The 17757-nt window shown below is 52.6% G+C and overlaps 1 protein-coding gene across 3 annotated transcripts in view; it reads right to left on the reverse strand.

Moving 5' to 3' along the window:
• Positions 1 to 24: 24 nt before the first annotated feature.
• Positions 25 to 17757, reverse strand: part of srpk3 (SRSF protein kinase 3) — a 45986-nt gene continuing 28253 nt past the window's right edge. For 2 of the 3 annotated variants that reach the window (XM_063035417.1, XM_063035415.1), the window contains 8 exons: positions 15750 to 15993; positions 13562 to 13852; positions 13171 to 13271; positions 12443 to 12550; positions 11306 to 11375; positions 10899 to 10991; positions 5613 to 5803; positions 1610 to 1775 (listed from right to left, as the gene is read on the reverse strand). In XM_063035417.1, the coding sequence (XP_062891487.1) occupies positions 1749 to 1775; positions 5613 to 5803; positions 10899 to 10991; positions 11306 to 11375; positions 12443 to 12550; positions 13171 to 13271; positions 13562 to 13852; positions 15750 to 15993 (1125 nt within the window). In that variant the 3' untranslated portion in view covers positions 1610 to 1748. Of the gene's footprint in view, positions 1776 to 5612; positions 5804 to 10898; positions 10992 to 11305; positions 11376 to 12442; positions 12551 to 13170; positions 13272 to 13561; positions 13853 to 15749; positions 15994 to 17757 lie in introns of all 3 variants that reach the window. The other variant, XM_063035416.1, reaches the window with a different exon arrangement.

Consider the following 17757-nt stretch of genomic DNA (forward strand, 5'->3'; position numbering starts at 1 on the left):
CTCAACACACAGACCTCGCTCGGAGTTGATCAATAATTTAATGAAAGTTCAGTGAAAAGTAAATATCATACAATGAGTTAGACGGGCTGCCAGTCCCGGTGAGAGGTACATGCGATGTGGGAACTCTCCACCCTGCCCAGGGCAGACTGCTCCCACCCCCACAGGGTCAGGGCACTGGGACACTGCAGTCAGGCACGGAGGGGGCCTTGAATTCTTCCCACCCCTGACTGAGCCACCACACTAACTCTAGGCTGTATTGCAAGTCACAGCCCCCTCGCCCTGCAGGGTCAGAGCACCGGGACATTGTAGTCAGGTGGAGAGGGGGAGGAGGGGGAGGGAACAGATCTCTACCCTCCCCACCCTACCCGTTGCCAGACCACTGGACAGCCAATGGCTGTGATTCCCATTGGGACACTGTGCTGCCACTGGAGTGAAATAAGTCAGGGCTGCTGTTGGAATAGTGTTCCCACTCTCTGGGTACCAGATAATGCAGCCAGGGTCAGGATCAGAACAAAGGGTGCAGGGGGAAGTTGAGTGCTATGGATAGAGTGCTCTCCCTCTGTCTCAGTCCAGGGTACGGCTGGCTCAGGAGCTGAGCTGAGGTTCTCATGGGGCAGTGTTCCCTAGGCAGCCAGAAAGCCGAGCTGGGGTTCCTGCTGGGGCAGTGTTCCCTCTCTCGGTACCCCAGGCATCAGAAAGCTGAGCTGGGGTTCCCGCAGGGCGGTGCTCTCCTTCTGTCTTGTCTTGGGGTTATGGGTTGCTCAGGAGCTGGGCTGAGCTGGGGTTCCTGTTGGGGCAGTGTTCTCCCTCTGTCTCGGTTTGGTGTACAGGTTGATCAGGAGCTGAGCTGGGGGTCCCGTTGGGGCAGTGCTCTCCCTCTGTCTCGGTTTGGTGTACAGGTTGATCAGGAGCTGAGCTGGGGTTCCCGTTGGGGCAGTGTTCTCCCTCTGTCTCGGTTTGGTGTACAGGTTGATCAGGAGCTGAGCTGGGGGTCCCGTTGGGGCAGTGCTCTCCCTCTGTCTCGGTTTGGTGTACAGGTTGATCAGGAACTGAGCTGGGGTTCCCGTGGGGGTAGTGCTCTCCCTCTGTCTCGGTTTGGGGTTATGGGTTGATCAGGAGCTGAGCTGGGGGTCCCGTGGGGGTAGTGCTCTCCCCCCTGTCTCAGTTTGGGGTTATGGGTTGCTCAGGAGCTGGGCTGAACTGGGGTTCCTGCTGGGGCAGTGCTCTCCCCTGTCTCGGTTTGGTGTACAGGTTGATCAGGAGCTGAGCTGAGGGTACCGTGGGGGTAGTGCTCTCCTCCCTGTCTCGGTTTGGGGTTATGGGTTGCTCAGGAGCTGAGCTGGGGGTCCCGTGGGGGTAGTGCTTCCCTCTCTCTTGCCCTGCAGTACCCTGGCCAGTTCCAGAGTTGAGCTGAGATCCCGGAGACATTCCCTCCAGGCCAGTACCCGTCTGGGACAGAGATTCTCCTCTCTCAGCCTGTGTTCAGGAGCTGAGCCAGGCATGTTGGAGACATTCAAAGTTTGGGGTTCCTGTGGGTCAGTGCTCTCGCTCTCTCTCTCTGTCAGCCCGGGGCATCCCAGCCGGCTCTGGTCAGGAGCTAAGCCAGGGGTGCCGGAGGCAGTCAAGGGCGGTGGCACGGTGCTCGGGCACATACTCCAGCATGGGCAGCAGGAACTGAGTGAACTGAGCGGCCAACTCGAGTGGCCAGTCGTACTTCTCCACCAGAACCTCGTACAGTGGCCAAGGCTTCAACTGCTTAATATGGCGCAGGTCTCCTGGGGGGACAAGAGGAGAAAAGAGAGACAGGGTGGAGGGAGGGAGGGAGTGTGGGTGAGGAGGGCAAAAATAAACAAGAAAATCATTTAGAACAAAATTATTCTTCTGTATTTTGTGAAGCTCCCTCCACACCGTCCCATCACACACTCCCGGGGTCAGACACAGAGTGAAGCTCCCTCCACACCGTCCCATCACACACTCCCGGGGTCAGACACAGAGTGAAGCTCCCTCCACACCGTCCCATCACACACTCCCGGGATCAGACACAGAGTGAAGCTCCCTCCACACCGTCCCATCACACACTCCCGGGGTCAGACACAGAGTGAATCTCCCTCCACACCGTCCCATCACACAGTCCCGGGGTCAGACACAGAGTGAATCTCCCTCCACACTGTCCCATCACACACTCCCGGGGTCAGACACAGAGTGAATCTCCCTCCACACCGTCCCATCACACACTCCCGGGGTCAGACACAGAGTGAACCTCCCTCCACACCGTCCCATCACACACTCCCGGGGTCAGACACAGAGTGAAACTCCCTCCACACCGTTCCATCACACACTCCCGGGGTCAGACACAGAGTGAAACTCCCTCCACACCGTCCCATCACACACTCCCGGGGTCAGACACAGAGTGAAGCTCCCTCCACACCGTCCCATCACACACTCCCAGGGTCAGACACAGAGTGAATCTCCCTCCACACCGTCCCATCACACACTCCCGGGATCAGACACAGAGTGAATCTTCCTCTACACCGTCCCATCACACACTCCTGGGGTCAGACACAGAGTGAATCTCCCTCCACACACTCCCGGGGTCAGACACAGAGTGAAGCTCCCTCCACACTGTCCCATCACCCACTCCCGGGGTCAGACACAGAGTGAATCTCCCTCCACACCGTCCCATCACACACTCCCTGGGTCAGACACAGAGTGAAGCTCCCTCCACACCATCCCATCACACACTCCCGTGGGTCTAACCATTCCCATCCATGTGCCTATCTAAGTCTCTTAATTGCCCTAATGTATCTTCCATCACCCTAGGCAGGGTGTTCCACACATCTAACACTGCTGAAAAAAACCTACCTGACATACCCCTTCCCCCTACTTTTCTCTAACTACCTTAAAGTTATACCCTTTGGTAGAGTTGTTCAATCTCAACACAGTTTCTTAAGCCTCCGCCTCGAGCCCTCCAGTGCCAGTAACATCCTTGTGAATTATTTCTGGCTTCTGACAGCCTTTCTCTCTACACAGTGCTCCAAATGCAGACTCACCAACAACGACAAGCTCTCGTACTCAGCCCCATCCGATGAAGGCCAGCGTCACTACCCCGTCTACCCAATACCATTTTTAGGAAACCAGATACCCTGTCCCTCAGTCTCCACTACCATTTACCCTGCATATCCTTGCTCCTTTAACTTAGCACACCTTGAACTCGTCTTGAGTCATAGAACCCTATAGCAGAGAAACAAGCCTGTCGGCCCATCTAGTTTGTGCCTCGTGCATCAACCTGCACCCTCCATATCTCCAAATTTCCCTTTAATGTTGAAATAAAAGTCACATCCACCACTTCCGCTGGCAGCTCATTCCACTCTCACCACCCTCTGAGTGATGAAGTTCCTCCCTCATGTCCCCTTAAACACTTCACCTTTCACCCTTAACCCATGACCTCTAGTTGTGTCTCACTCAAACTCAGTGGAAAACGCTTGCTTCAATTTACCCCTCATAATTTTGTAAATCTCTATCAAATCTCTCCTCCATCTCCCATACTCCAGGGTATTCATTGTGCGGCCTGCTTTTGCACCTGACCCAGAGCCTGCAAATAACATTCCTTACTGTTCACTAAACAACCAAATTTGTTTTCAGAAAGACTAAAAATAAGACATGAAATTATAGGCTGGTGAGGCTGGAATCAGTAGTGGGTAAGTTATTGGAAGGTATTCTAAGGGACCAGATATACAAGTATTTGGGTAGGCAGGGACTGATTAGAGATAGTCCACACGGCACTGTGCGTAGTAGATTGTGTCTAGCCAATCTTACAGAGTTTTGAGGAAGTTACTAGGAAAGCTGATGAAGGTAAGGCAGTGGATGTTGTCTGCATGGACTTTGACAAGGTTCCGCATGGGAAGCTGGTCAAGAAGACGAGAACTAGAGGTCATAAGGTTATGGGTGAAGGGTGATTGAGAACCCTTGGTTTAAGGGGGAATTTCTTCACTCAGCGAGTGTGTAACAACCTGCATCAGAAGTGGTGGATGCGGGTTTGACTGCAATGTTTGAGAGAAGTTTGGAGAGGTACATGGAGGCCCTGGCCCAGGTGGAATAACAGCTTGGCACAGACGGGATGGCCTGAGTGGGCAGATTCTCTGCTGGAGTGTTCCGTGACTCCAGGTTTGGTGTGAGCCACAAAGTTGTGGGTAGAGCTGGAGACAGCACCAGAGGGCGACTCCCCCTCAGCTCATCAGCGAAACAGTTAAAATCTTCCTTCTCTAACGTCTCTATTTTCCTTTCGGGGCTGCTGCATCCCGTGCCATCGATGGACCGCAGCACTTAAAGACTGTACTTCCGCACAACGGCATGTTCCTGTTCTTGGAGCTTGCCGATCAGCTGTGTTTCGGCATGCCCATGTTCGGCCTGAAGTTGGGTGCCTTTGGGACCCGTGGGCACACGTTCTCACCAGTGTCACGCTCTGGAGCCAGAACATTGAAGACAGCAAGAGTGACTGTCGGAGGGCTGGGCACTCAGTAATCGATGTGCCAATTCTCGAGTCAGGGAACTCAAAATAAAAACGCAACTCTTCAGACTGACTGTAACATCGAAATAACAGCTGTTGTCTCCCCTCTGCTGTGGAAAGAGGTCTATCTATCTCTCCCTAATGAGTAGGATGTCAAAGTGTTGGAGTGAACAGTTAGTTTTTGATGGACTGTAGACCATGGTCTCTCTCTGGCAGCTTTGCTGGCATGGTGGGTGATGGGGATGCTAGAATAAGTGAGGGGAAGGGGAGACGGTGAGGGTCGATGCTGCTTGCGCATGAGAGCGGGCTCAGGGCTTTGGGGTTCTTGTGTTTTTTTTCTGTCATTCATTCTTTGGGTTTTTTTCCTTCTGTTTTGTATATTTCAGGTTGTATATTGTATACATTCTCTGATATTTACTCCTTCTCTTAATTTACCAACCATGCAACCTACATTTTTAACCAAGGCATTAATAACTCATGAGGGCCAGTGGCACACTACTGGTCTCCAGTCGGAAACATAGTTAAAACCTGCAGCACAATACAGGCCCTTCGGCCCACAAAGCTGTGTCGAACATGTACTTACCTTAGAAATTACGTAGGGTTACCTATAGCCCTCTATTTTTCTGAGCTCCATGTACCTACCCAGGAGTCTCTCAAAAGACCCTATCGTATCCGCCTCCACCACCGTCGCTGGCAGCCCATTCCACGCACTCACCACTCTCTGCGTAAAAAACTGACCCCTGACGTCTCCTCTGCACTTATTTCCAAGCACCTTAAAACTGTGCCCTCTCATGCTAGCCATTTCAGCCCTGGGAAAAAACCTCTGACTATCCACACGATCAATGCCTCTCATCTTCTTATATGGCCAGCCGGTGGCGCAGTGAGATCAGCGCCAGACACCGGAGCGAAGGTTCCTGAGTTCGAATCCAGGTCGGGCCACCCCCGAGCACGCTTTCCATCCATGCCGGGTTGAGTGTCGAGCTAGCCACTCGGCCTCATAAAAAATACAAGGGTCGAGTCAGGAACGTTCATAACGTGACCGGTTAATCCTGTCACCATGTGCCAGATAAGAATGGCTGAATGTCTGGTATGACATCTTATATACCTCTATCAGGCCACCTCTCATCCTCCGTCGCTCCAAGGAGAAAAGGCTGAGTTCATTCAACGTATTCTCATAAGACATGCTCTCCAATCCAGGCAATATCCTTGTAAATCTCCTCTGCACTCCTTTTATAGCTTCCACATCCTTCCTGTAGTGAGGTAACCAGTACTCCAAGTGGGGATCTGACCAGGGTCCTATATAGAAGTAACAATATCTCTCAGCTCCTGAACTCAATCCTACAGTTGATGAAGGCTAATACACCACACAGTTAACTTGCATGGCAACTTTGAGTATCCTATGGACTCGGACCCCAAGATCCCTCTGATCCTCCACACTGTCAAGAGTCTTACCATTAATGCTATATTCTGCCATCATATTTGACCTACCAAAATGAATCACCTCACACTTACCTGGGTTGAACTCCATCTGCCACTTCTCAGCCCCAGTTTTGCATCCTATCAGTGTCCCTCCGTAACCTATGACAGCTCTCCACACTATCCACAACACCCCCAACCTTTATGTCATCAGCAAATTTACTAACCTATCCCTCCACTTCCTCATCCAGGTCATTTATAAAAATCACGAAAAGGGGTCCTAGAACAGATCCCTGAGGCACACCACTGGTGACCGACCTCCATGCAGAATATGATCCATCTACAACCACTCTCCTTTGGCAAGCCAGTTCTGGATCCACAAAGCAATGTCCCCTTGGATCCCATGCCTCCTTACTTTTTCAATAAGCCTTGCATGGGGTACCTTCTCAAATGCCTTGCTGAAATCCATATACACTACATCTACTGCTCTTCCTTCGTCAATGTGTTCAGTCACATCCTCAAAAAATTCAATCAGGCTTGTAAGGCACGACCTGCCTTTGACAAAGCCATGCTGACTATTCCTAATCATATTATGCCTCTCCAAATGTTCATAAATCCTGCCTCTCAGGATCTTTTCCCTCAACTTACCAACGACTGAAGTAAGACTCACTGGTCTATAATTTCCTGGGCTATCTCTACTCCCTTTCTTGAATAAGGGAACAACATCCGCAACCCTCCAATCCTCCGGAACCTCTCCCGTCCCCATTGATGATGCAAAGATCATCGCCAGAGGCTCAGCAATCTCTTCCCTCACCTCCCACAGTAGCCTGGGGTACATCTCATCCTGTCCCGGAGACTTGATGCTTTCCAAAAGCTCCAGCACATCCTCTTTCTTAATGCCTATATGCTCAAGCTTTTCAATCCGCTGTAAGTCATTTCTACAATCACCAATATCCTTTTCTGTAGTGAATACTGAAGCAAAAGTATTTATTAAGTACCTCTGCTATCTCCTCCGGTTCCATACACACTTTTCCACTGTCACACTTGATTGGTCCTATTCTCTCACGTCTTATCCTCTTGCTCTTCACATACTTGCAGAATGCCTTGGGGTTTTCTTTAATTCTGCTCACCAAGGCCTTCTCATGCCCCCTTCTGGTTCTCTGAAGCTCCTTCCTGCTAGCCTTATAATCTTCTAGATCTCTATCATTACCTAGTTTTTTGAACCTTTTGTAAGCTTTTCTTCTTTTCCTCTTGACTAGATTTTCAACAGCCTTTGTACACCACAGTTCCTGTACCCTACCATCCTTTACTTGTCTCATTAGAATGTACCTATGCAGAATGCCATGCAAATATCCCCTAAAGACCAACCAACCTCAGCACCAACTCTGATCAATTGGCCACATAATGCCACGTAATCTCACCTTCCAGACCAGCTGACCAAGCAAGACCTTGCTGAAGTCTATGGTGATGGCATCTACCTTGCTGCCCTAGTCAGTCTTCTTGGTCACCTCTTCAAAACACTCAATCCGATCTGTGGGCCAGAATTTTCCAAGCACAAAGCCATGCTGTTAGTTCCTGCCTTCACAATGCTGAAGATGCTGCATGTTTTGATGTATGTGACAAATATGCAGGGAGAAAATCCAAAAATCGGAGGTGCAGAAGGACTTGGCAGTCATTGTGCAGGATTCCTTAAAGGTTTAAAAAAAGATTGAATGCTTTCCTGGTGTATACGACAAATAAACTCTAGCGCTTCCAGCCAGGTACAAGTATCAATTACAACCAATGTTTCGATGACAAACTCTGCCATCTTCTAGAAGATTCATCCCTAAGAGTTAATTTGCAGATTGAGTTGGTGGTAAGGCAGGCAAATGGAACATTAGCATTCATTTCGAATGGACTAGAATACAAAAGCAAGGATGTTATGCTGAGGCTTTATAAGGCACTGGTCAGACCACACTTAAGAGTATTATGAGCAATTTGGGCCCCTTATTTAAGCAAAGGTGTGCCAGCATTGATTCACAATAATGATTCTGGGTATGGAAGGGTTAATATATGAAGAGCATTTGATAATGCAGGGTCTGTACTCGCAGAGGAAGGGACCTCACTGAAACCTATCGAATATTGAAAGGCCTAGATAGAGCGGATGTGGAGAGGATGTTACCTATAGTGAGGGAGTTTAGGACCAAAGAGATGAGGAATTTCTTTAGCCAGAGAGTAGTAAATCTGGAATTCATTGCCATGGACAGCAAATCATTGGGAATATTTAAAGCAGATGTTAATAAGCTCTTGAAAAGTTACAGGGAGAAGGCAGGAGAATGGATTGAGAGATATAATAAATCAGCCATGATAGAATGGTGGAGCAGACCTAATGGGCTGAATGGTTTCATTCTCCTCCTATGTCTTATGGTCGAAATGAAAGAACATTACAGCTCAATAACAGGCCCTTCAGCCCACAATGTTATGTTGACCTTTTAATTTACTCCAAGATCAACCTAGACCCCTACATGAGGCTTCCATATTTCTATTATCCACGAGTCTCTCAAGTGTTTCTAATACAGTAGATCTGCCTCTATCACCACCCTGGCTGTGCATTCCACACACCCACCACTCTCTGACATCCTCTCTCTACTTTCCTCCAATCATGTTAAACTTATCACCATTATGCGCCGTGTCCTATGACGTGGGCAATCCCTGACCATGATTGTTCTTGGTACATTTTTCTACATAAATGCTTTGCCATTCCATCTTCTGGGCAGTGTCTTTACAAGACGGGTGACCCCAGCCCCTCTACCAATACTCTTCAGAGATTGTCTGCTTGGCATCAGTGGTCACATAACCAGGACTTGTGATCTGCACCATCCACCACCTGCCCCCATGGTTTCAAAATTGGCTGGCTGACAGGAAACTGAGGGTAGCGACTAACGGGTCCCTTTCGGAATGGCAGTGGGGTAAACGGCAGGGTTCAGTGCTGGGACCGCAGCTGTTTACAATATACATTAATGATTTAGATGAAGGGATTAAAAGTAACATTAGCAAATTTGCCATGACACAAAGCTGGGTGGCAGTGTGAAATGTAAGGAGGATTTTATGAGAATGCAGGGTGACTTGGACAGGCTGGGTGAGTGGGCAGATGCATGGCAGATGCAGTTTAATGTGGATAAATGTGAGGTTATCCACTTTGGTGGTAAGAACAGGAAGGCAGATTATTATCTAAATGGAGTCAAGTTAGGAAAAGGGGAAGCACAACGAGATCTAGGTGTTCTTGTACATCAGTCACTGAAAGCAAGCATGCAAGTACAGCAGGCAGTGAAGAAAGCTAATGGCATGCTGGCCTTCATAACAAGGGGAATTCAGTACAGGAGCAAAGAGGTCCTTCTGCAGTTGTACAGGGCCCTGGTGAGACCACACCTGGAGTACTGTGTACAGTTTTAGTCTCCAAATTTGAGGAAGGACATTCTTGCTATTGAGGGAGTGCAGCGTAGATTCACAAGGTTAATTCCCGGGATGGCGGGACTGTCATAAGTCGAAAGATTGGAGCGACTGGGCTTGTATACACTGGAATTTAGAAGGATGAGAGGGGATCTGATTGAAACATATAAGATCATTAAGGGATTGGGCACGCTGGAGGCAGGAAGCATGTTCCCGCTGATGGGTGAGTCCAGAACCAGAGGCCACAGTTTAAGAATAAGGGGTAGGCCATTTAGAACGGAGCTGAGGAAAAACTTTTTCACCCAGAGAGTGGTGGATATATGGAATGCTCTGCCCCAGAAGGCAGTGGAGGCCAAGTGTCTGGATGCTTTCAAGAAAGAGATGGATAGAGCTCTTAAAGATAGCGGAATCAAAGGATATGGGGAGAAGGCAGGAACTGGATACTGATTGTGGATGATCAGCCATGATCACAGTGAATGGCGGTGCTGGCTTGAAGGGCTGAATGGCCTACTCCTGCACCTATTGTCTATTGACCCTGATCAGGTGAGGGGGGAACGGGGTTTAAACCATGTGCTACGCCTTACCCAAGGGTGAGCTTCAGGTCAGCGGAGGGAAGAGTGCTTTAGGTAGAGATGCACCTCCACCTCACCACCCATTTATACCCTCTTATATTAACCGTTTCCGCCCTATGCACCACTGTAAACACAATGCTAACACATCTTCGGGGTGTCGGAGTTCAGAGTTCAATGCTGGTACCATCTGTAAGGAGTTTGCACATTACCCTCTGGGTGCTCTGGTTTAATTGGTCATTGTAAATTGTCCTGTGATTAGGCTAGGGTTAAATATGAGGGACGCTGGGTGGCGCGACTCATGGGCCGGAAAGGGCCTGTTCCATGCTGAATCTCTAAGAGAAATAAACACAAGTCTCTGGCTGTCCATTCAATTTATGTCTTGTATCATCTTGTACATCTCCATCAAGTCACATCTCATCCTCCTTCGCTTCAGAAAGAAAACTCAACCTTTCCTCATAAGACATGCTCTCCAATTCAGGCAGCATCTTGGTAAATCTCCTCTGCACCCTCTCTAAAGCTTCCACATCCTTGTTAATAATGAGGTGACCAGAACTGAACACAATACTCCAAGTGTGATCCAACCAGGGCTTTATAGAGCTGCAACGTCACCTTGAACACAGTCCTCCAACTAATGAAGGCCAACACATAGTACGCCTTCTTAATCACCTGCACAGCAACTTTGAAGAATCTATGGACGTGGACCCCAAGATCTCTCTGTTCCTCCACAGTGCCAAGAGTTCTGTGACCTTGCATTCATCTTTTCAAAGTGAACCACCTCACACTTTTCCATCTGCCACTTCCTAGCCCATCTCTGCATCCTGTCGATGTCCCATTGTAACTTACAACAGCACCAACCTTCACGTCACCTGAACACTTACAGAGGGCACTTCATGGTACTGCAGCATTTGGTGTGGGAATGCGGTGAAGATCTGTCCAAGTGCGAGGTTGACAGCGCACATAGTGCCATGACTTACCCCTGCGATTGAAGAATTCCCGGGAATACCGTCCGGATAACGCAAACTGTACCGGGATGTTGCCCAGCAACTCGATCATATGAGCGATGTGGTCTGTAAAGGGGAGCACACATCAGTCACAGAGGGAGTCTTCCATCCAGTGGGTACAACCAAACTGCCTGGCAAGGCACAGGAAGCCCCCAGCGACAGCGGCTGGCCTCACACCACCAGGGAGACACCCCACAGTTTCTCCGTCCCTCCCACAGTGTGCCACTCCCTCCTCTCCACCCCTCTCATGGTGCAGTGGGTGTGGCCCTCACTCCGTCCACCCCTCCCACATAGCAGTGCTGCCCCACCTTCTCTACAAAGTCCATCCCACTGCCCTGAATCCGAGCACAACAGGACAACCAACAAAATTCGTCACGAACCTTCATCCCGAGTGTAATCTTCTCCCGAGTGTGGCTCAAACAGATAATCACCCGTCAGCAGCTCGAAGGCCTGGGTGGGGACAAACACAGAGTCAGACACAGCTTCCCACTGAAGGCACTCCACCCTCCATACAGACCAGCGGAGAGGAGAGAGGGCCGCACTGCAGGAGGGGCACTGAAGGGGCAGCGCTAGGCTGCGGGAGGGTCGGTGAGGAGGGAGCGTCAACTCCGAGAGGGACGGTGAGGAGGGAACGTCACACTGCGGGAGGGACGGTGAGGAGGGAGCATCAACTCTGGGAGGGACGGTGAGGAGGGAGCGTCAACTCTGAGAGGGACGGTGAGGAGGGAGCGTCAACTCTGAGAGGGACGGTGAGGAGGGAGCGTCACACTGCGGGAGGGACGGTGAGGAGGGAGGGTCACACTGCGGGAGGGACGGTGAGGAGGGAGCGTCACACTGCGGGAGGGACGGTGAGGAGGGAGCGTCACACTGCAGGAGGGACAGTGAGGAGGGAGGGTCACACTGCGGGAGGGACGGTGAGGAGGGAGCGTCACACTCCGGGAGGGACGGTGAGGAGGGAGCGTCACACTCCGGGAGGGACGGTGAGGAGGGAGCGTCACACTGCAGGAGGGACAGTGAGGAGGGAGGGTCACACTGCGGGAGGGACGGTGAGGAGGGAGCGTCACACTCCGGGAGGGACGGTGAGGAGGGAGCGTCACACTGCGGGAGGGACAGTGAGGAGGGAGGGTCACACTGCAGGAGGGACAGTGAGGAGGGAGGGTCACACTGCGGGAGGGACGGTGAGGAGGGAGCGTCACACTCCGGGAGGGACGGTGAGAAGGGAGCATCACACTGCAGGAGGGACAGTGAGGAGGGAGGGTCACACTCCGGGAGGGACGGTGAGGAGAGAGGGCTGCACTGCAGGAGGGTTGGTGAGGAGGGAGCGTCACACTGAGGGAGGGACGGTGAGGAGGGAGCATCACACTGTCGGAGGGGCAGTGAGGAGGGAGGGTCACACTGAGGGAGGGATGGTGAGGAGGGAGCACTGTATTGAAAGATGGGCAGGACCTGGTTATAAGCCCCAGACTATAAGGAGTTGTCACTGAGTCCCCACTCCCCATGATGCAGGCACCACCTACCATACAGGCCGTGCTCCATATATCAGCCGGTGGCCCGTACCCAGCCCCCAACAATACCTCCAGCGACCGGTACTGCCGTGTTTGCACGTCCTCTGTAAAGTGTTTGTACTGTGGGGAGAGGAAACTGGTCAGTGTGGCTGCTGCCAGGTGTACCTCACCCCTCACACCCCACCCCCGCACCCCAACACTCACCACCCTCGCCCCTCAGCCTCGCACCCACACCATCACACTCCCACCCCTCACACCCCACCCTCACACCCACACCATCACACTCCCACCCCTCACACCCACACCATCACACTCCCACCCCACACCCATACCATCACCCTCCCACCCCTCACACCCCACCCTCACACCCACACCATCACACCCCACCCTCGCACCCCAACACTTACTATCCTTGTACCCCTACCCCTCACACACCCCTCAAACCCCACCCTTGCATCCCGACCCTCCCAACACTCACCATCCTCACCCCCACACTATCACACTACCACCCTCACACCTCCAACACTCACCATTCTTGCACCCCCACCCCTCAAACCCCACCCTCGCACCTCCACCCCCAACACTCACTATCCTCGCCCCCTCTACCATCACACTCCCACCTGTCACAGCCCAACACTCACTATCCTTGTCCCCCCCTCATACTCACACCATCACACTCCTAACCCCTATACACCATCCTCGCCCTCACACCCCCACCCCTCACCCTCCCCAGCACTCACCACCCAACAGGCATTTCCCAGGTCCGCAATCTTCACCCGGATGTTGCCGGCATTCCGAGGGTCCAGCGGGTTCATTAGGAAGTCCGAGGCACTGAACGAATCTGTGGTGGTGCGTGCGCGGGAGGAGTCCAGGAGATTTGTTAGCAGCCGGTACCAACCCTCCCGTCACCCACTCCCTTAACCCTAACCCCACAAAGTGCTCAGTCCCGACATTACCCTTGGTCCACCTCACCTGACCTCACCCCCCACCCCTCCTCCACACATTTCAACCCACCCTCTCGCCTGACACTCGGCCTCCAACCCCAGACTACTCTCACTCCTTCTCGCCTCCAACCATTCCCCACCCTGAAACTCACCTTCCAGCCCCTGACCCCGCCCGCTGGCAGCTCACCTGGGTGGTGGTCCCCCAAGGGGGATCCAGGGGTGGGCCTGGCCCGGCTGCTGGACGACCCGGAGAACGTGGAGCTGGACTGCGTGGAGAGCAGGGAGCTGGAGAAACCCGACACCTCAGAGTCGGGGCTGAGGAAGCGGCCGGTGCTCACGTACCCATTGCAAACCTCGGAGCCGGGGGACGAGGGGAGCTGAGGGCTGAGGATCTCCCCGGGGAGATCACGCTCACACCCGTCGGCGCCCAGCGGCTCTTTCGCCACCTCCGGACCGCCGGGTGGGGACTTCCCCGTTCCTGAGGGAAGAGAGAGAGGTGAAAGGTCAGAGCTGGAGATTTCAGTGGACATCACAGCGAGGTACAGGCCCCTCGGTACAAGGAGTTGTGCTGACCCTGTACCTTCCCTCCTACACAGCTCTGCATCATCCACTCTGAAACGTCCCCAAGGCAGAACAACACTCAACACTGCTGGTGTCAAACCGTACCAGTCTCTGCCATTCCGCTGGCTTCAGCAACCGCACAGAGAGAGGGAGCTGCTTGCTCTGCATGTCCTACCAGCCTGGCTTGTGTATCATACAGACAGCTGGGAAGCAATATCCATGGTTGGCCCCAACCTTTGGAGTGCCTCAACCCTCTGACTACCTTTCATGGTAGTGAGTTCCACACATCCACCACTCACTGCGTAAAAAAGCTGCCCCTGACATCCCCCCTATACGTCCATCAAATCAGCTTAAAATGTTATCGCCTGGTATCAGGGTTAAGAGCCTCTGGCTGTCCACTTTTATCATCTTGTATACCTCTATCAAGTCACCTCAACTTCAAAGTGGAAGCCCTCGCCCACTTCTCTCTCTAATCCTAAATTTAATACTATATTTATAGGCATCTGTTAGTCTCGTGAGACCATGGATTTGTGCCTTGGAAGGTTTCCAGGGCACAGGCCTGGGCAAGGTTGTATGGAAGACCGGGAGTTGCCCATGCTGCAAGTCTCCCCTCTCCACGACACCGATGTTGTCCAAGGGAAGGGCATTAGGGCCGATACAGCTTGGCACCAGTGTCATCGCAGAGCACTGTGTGGTTAAGTGCCTTGCTCAAGGACACAATACGCTGCCTCAGCTGAGGCTCGAACTAGCGACCTTCAGATCACTAGACCGACGCCTTAACCACTTGGCCACGCGCCAACACAAATACTATACACGACCTAGAAATTTGTCTCCTTACAGCAGCCACAAAACAAAGAAACCCAATAGAACCCAGTGTAAAAAGACCCAATGTGCAGAAACGAATTGCACAGACAATAAAAGCCAGCAAAAACCATTCGGAACTGAAGCTCACGAAAGTGAGCCCAGTGCCACGAAGCCAGTCATCACTGCAGCTGATCCACGAGCCGTTTAGTTGCAGGCCACAGCCTCAGTTCAGCACAGAGACGAGCAAACCTCGCAAGAGTGAGCTGGAGTGGCCCGTCCCTTTCCTCTGGCCTTTTCAAGCAGCCAGTCATCAGCTCTTTCCTTGCTCTGGGATCTGGCCCCACCGTTTCGATGCCCATTTGGGCTCGGGCCCAGACATGCATCTCACACCTCTGAGACTTCAGTGCACACCACAAAAATACCAGGTGCTACAGACGGTAAAAGCTCAGCTCCCAAAGGGAAGTTACATGCTATTGATTACAGCGATCGCTTCCGAGGAAAAGGCTGATTAAGTTATTGCTTCGCTCGCACCAGCACCATCTTCATTTTAAACTGAAATTCAGGCAACATCCTAGTAAATCTCCTTTGCACACAAAGCTTCCACATCCTACAATGAGACAAATATATTATACGCTGTGGCTTTTGCTTCTAAACTGTCTGTCATGACTGCCTCTTCACCACGAGGCATCGGTACAGCTCAGAGTCTTCTGCAAGGAGTCTGTAAATCCTCCCATGAATTAGGGTGGAATTAGGCTTGGGTTAAATCGGAGTTTGCTGAGTAGCACCCATCCCACGCTGTACGAATCTCAACAAATAAAAATACAAACTCTCCCTTTAGGATAAAATGTCTTCTTTGGTTTCAACTAATCCAGTGTTTTCCGAAGTCCTCCCAGAAACCCCAACCACTGCTGCACTGCGGCTGTCCCTGCTGCAGTGTCTGCCTGGGGGTAGAGACGGGAGGGAGGAGTGTGTGGGGGACTTCCTTGCTCGCTCAGGGGGTGTGCACGTACCTGGTGGTGGCCCCTCGCCCCCTGGGGGCTGGTCGGGAGCCTCGGCAGCGGTCTGGGCGTGGAGCCGTGAGTTGGGTAACCCCGGGAAGAGGCCGTGGAGCCGGAGGTGAGTGAGGCCGACAGAAGCTGCCTCCTCGAGCTGCTCGACGTGCTGGAGATGAAGCAGCCGCTCCTCCAGCAGCTGCCGTTGTCTCTTCTGTTTCTTCCGCAGTTTCTTCTTACGGTTCTTCGACACCCTGCCTGCCTGTGGGGGTAAAAGGCTTTTAGTGGTGGCAGGTTATGTCCTCCCACCAAACTGCCCTCCTCCAATACCAAGACCCTCACCTTCCTCCCTACCCTTTGATGCCCTGCCTGCCTGAAGGGGTACTGGGGGGGGGGGGAGGTTGTGTTAATTCCTCCCAAACAACTCTCCTCCCCTCTCCAACCACCTCCTACACTTCAACACCCTGCAACCCTGTGGGTGAAGGGCAGGGGATGGGAAAGCGGTATTGATGTGGGAGGGGGCTGTATTCTCCCTTCCCCAATCCTTTGACCGCCGGCCTGCCTGCGAGTGTAGAGAGTGGGTACAGGGATGTAAATACTGGGTCAGAGTCCTCAACCCACTCAGGACTTTGTCCCTCACCCACACCAGTATTCTCCCCTCTTCAACTTCAGAACCTTTCCCCTTCTCTCTGACACTGGGACACCCCTCCCCGCACCAGCAACTCCCCCTCAACAACACCAGAACCATCTGCCCCCGACTCTCCGACTAGTTGGGTGGATTCCAGGTACAGAGAGCAGGTCCAGTGACTATCCTGAACAGCACAACACGGGAACAGGCCTTTCAGCCCACTGTGGTAGCAATCTAAACCAATCCTTTCTGCATACAGTACCTATCGCTCCATTCTCTGCTTGTTCATGTGGCTAACACCTCCATCATATCTGCCACCATCACTGCCCACGCACCCACCGCTTTCTGTGTAAAGAAAAACTTGCTCTACACATCCCCATTAAACTTACCCCTCTCACCCTGAACCCATTCCCTATACTCTGGGGGAAAATACACCATCTCTGCTGCTTGACAATATTTTACAGATCTCCCCTCAGCCTGCGCTGTGTGCTGCCCCGGTAAAATCAACTGGGGGGCAGGGGAAGGAGAGGGGAGAAGTGGGGTGGGGGGGTGAAGGGGGAGGGGTGTGAAGGGGAGAAGGGGGAGTGGGAGAAGGGAGGGGGGAGAAGGGGGAGGGGGAGAAGGGGGGAGGGGGAGAAGGGGGAGGGGGAGAAGGGGGAGAGGGAGAGGGGGAGGGGGAGAGAGGGAGAGGGGGAGGGGGAGAGGGGGAGAGGGGGAGGGGGAGAGGGGGAGGGGGGAGGGGGAGAGGGGGAGGGGGAGAGGGGGAGGGGGAGAAGAGGGGAGGGGGAGAAGAGGGGAGGGGGAGAAGAGGGGAGGGGGAGAAGAGGGGGAGAAGGGGGAAGGGGGGGAGAAGAGGAGGGGGAGAAGGGGGTGGGGATGAAGGGGGAAGAGGGAGGGGTGTGAAGGGGAGGAGGGGTGGGGATGAAGGGGAAGGGGTGAAGGGGAGGGGGGTGAAGGGGGTGAAGGGGAGGGGGTGAAGGGGGTGAAGGGGAGGGGGTGAAGGGGGGAGGGGGTGGGAAGCATACTTGTCTTGCACACTAGCACTGAATATCCTGTTGGCTGTTGACATAAATGGCGCATTTCACTCATGTTTCAATGTACACGTCACAACCTGAGTCAGTGTGACTCTGAATCCAAGGATTTGCTGCACATCTGGGTACAAACCTCACACTTGTCCAGATTAAACTCTGTCTGCCATTCCCTGCCCAAATTTCCGACTGAATTCTTCCTCGCTATTCATGACTCCACTAACTCCTCTGTTGACGGCCAACATTTCCACTCAGATCATTTACAGTCACAAACAAGAGTGGTCCAAAGCTCAGGCCTTTCGGCCCAATTACTGTATGTTGGCCCACAGACCCACTTCTCCTTCTGCGGCTCATTCCAACATTGGGGAGC

The sequence above is a fragment of the Mobula hypostoma genome, chromosome 28 (genome assembly GCF_963921235.1).
Source record: "Mobula hypostoma chromosome 28, sMobHyp1.1, whole genome shotgun sequence".
NCBI classification, from domain to species: domain Eukaryota; kingdom Metazoa; phylum Chordata; class Chondrichthyes; order Myliobatiformes; family Myliobatidae; genus Mobula; species Mobula hypostoma.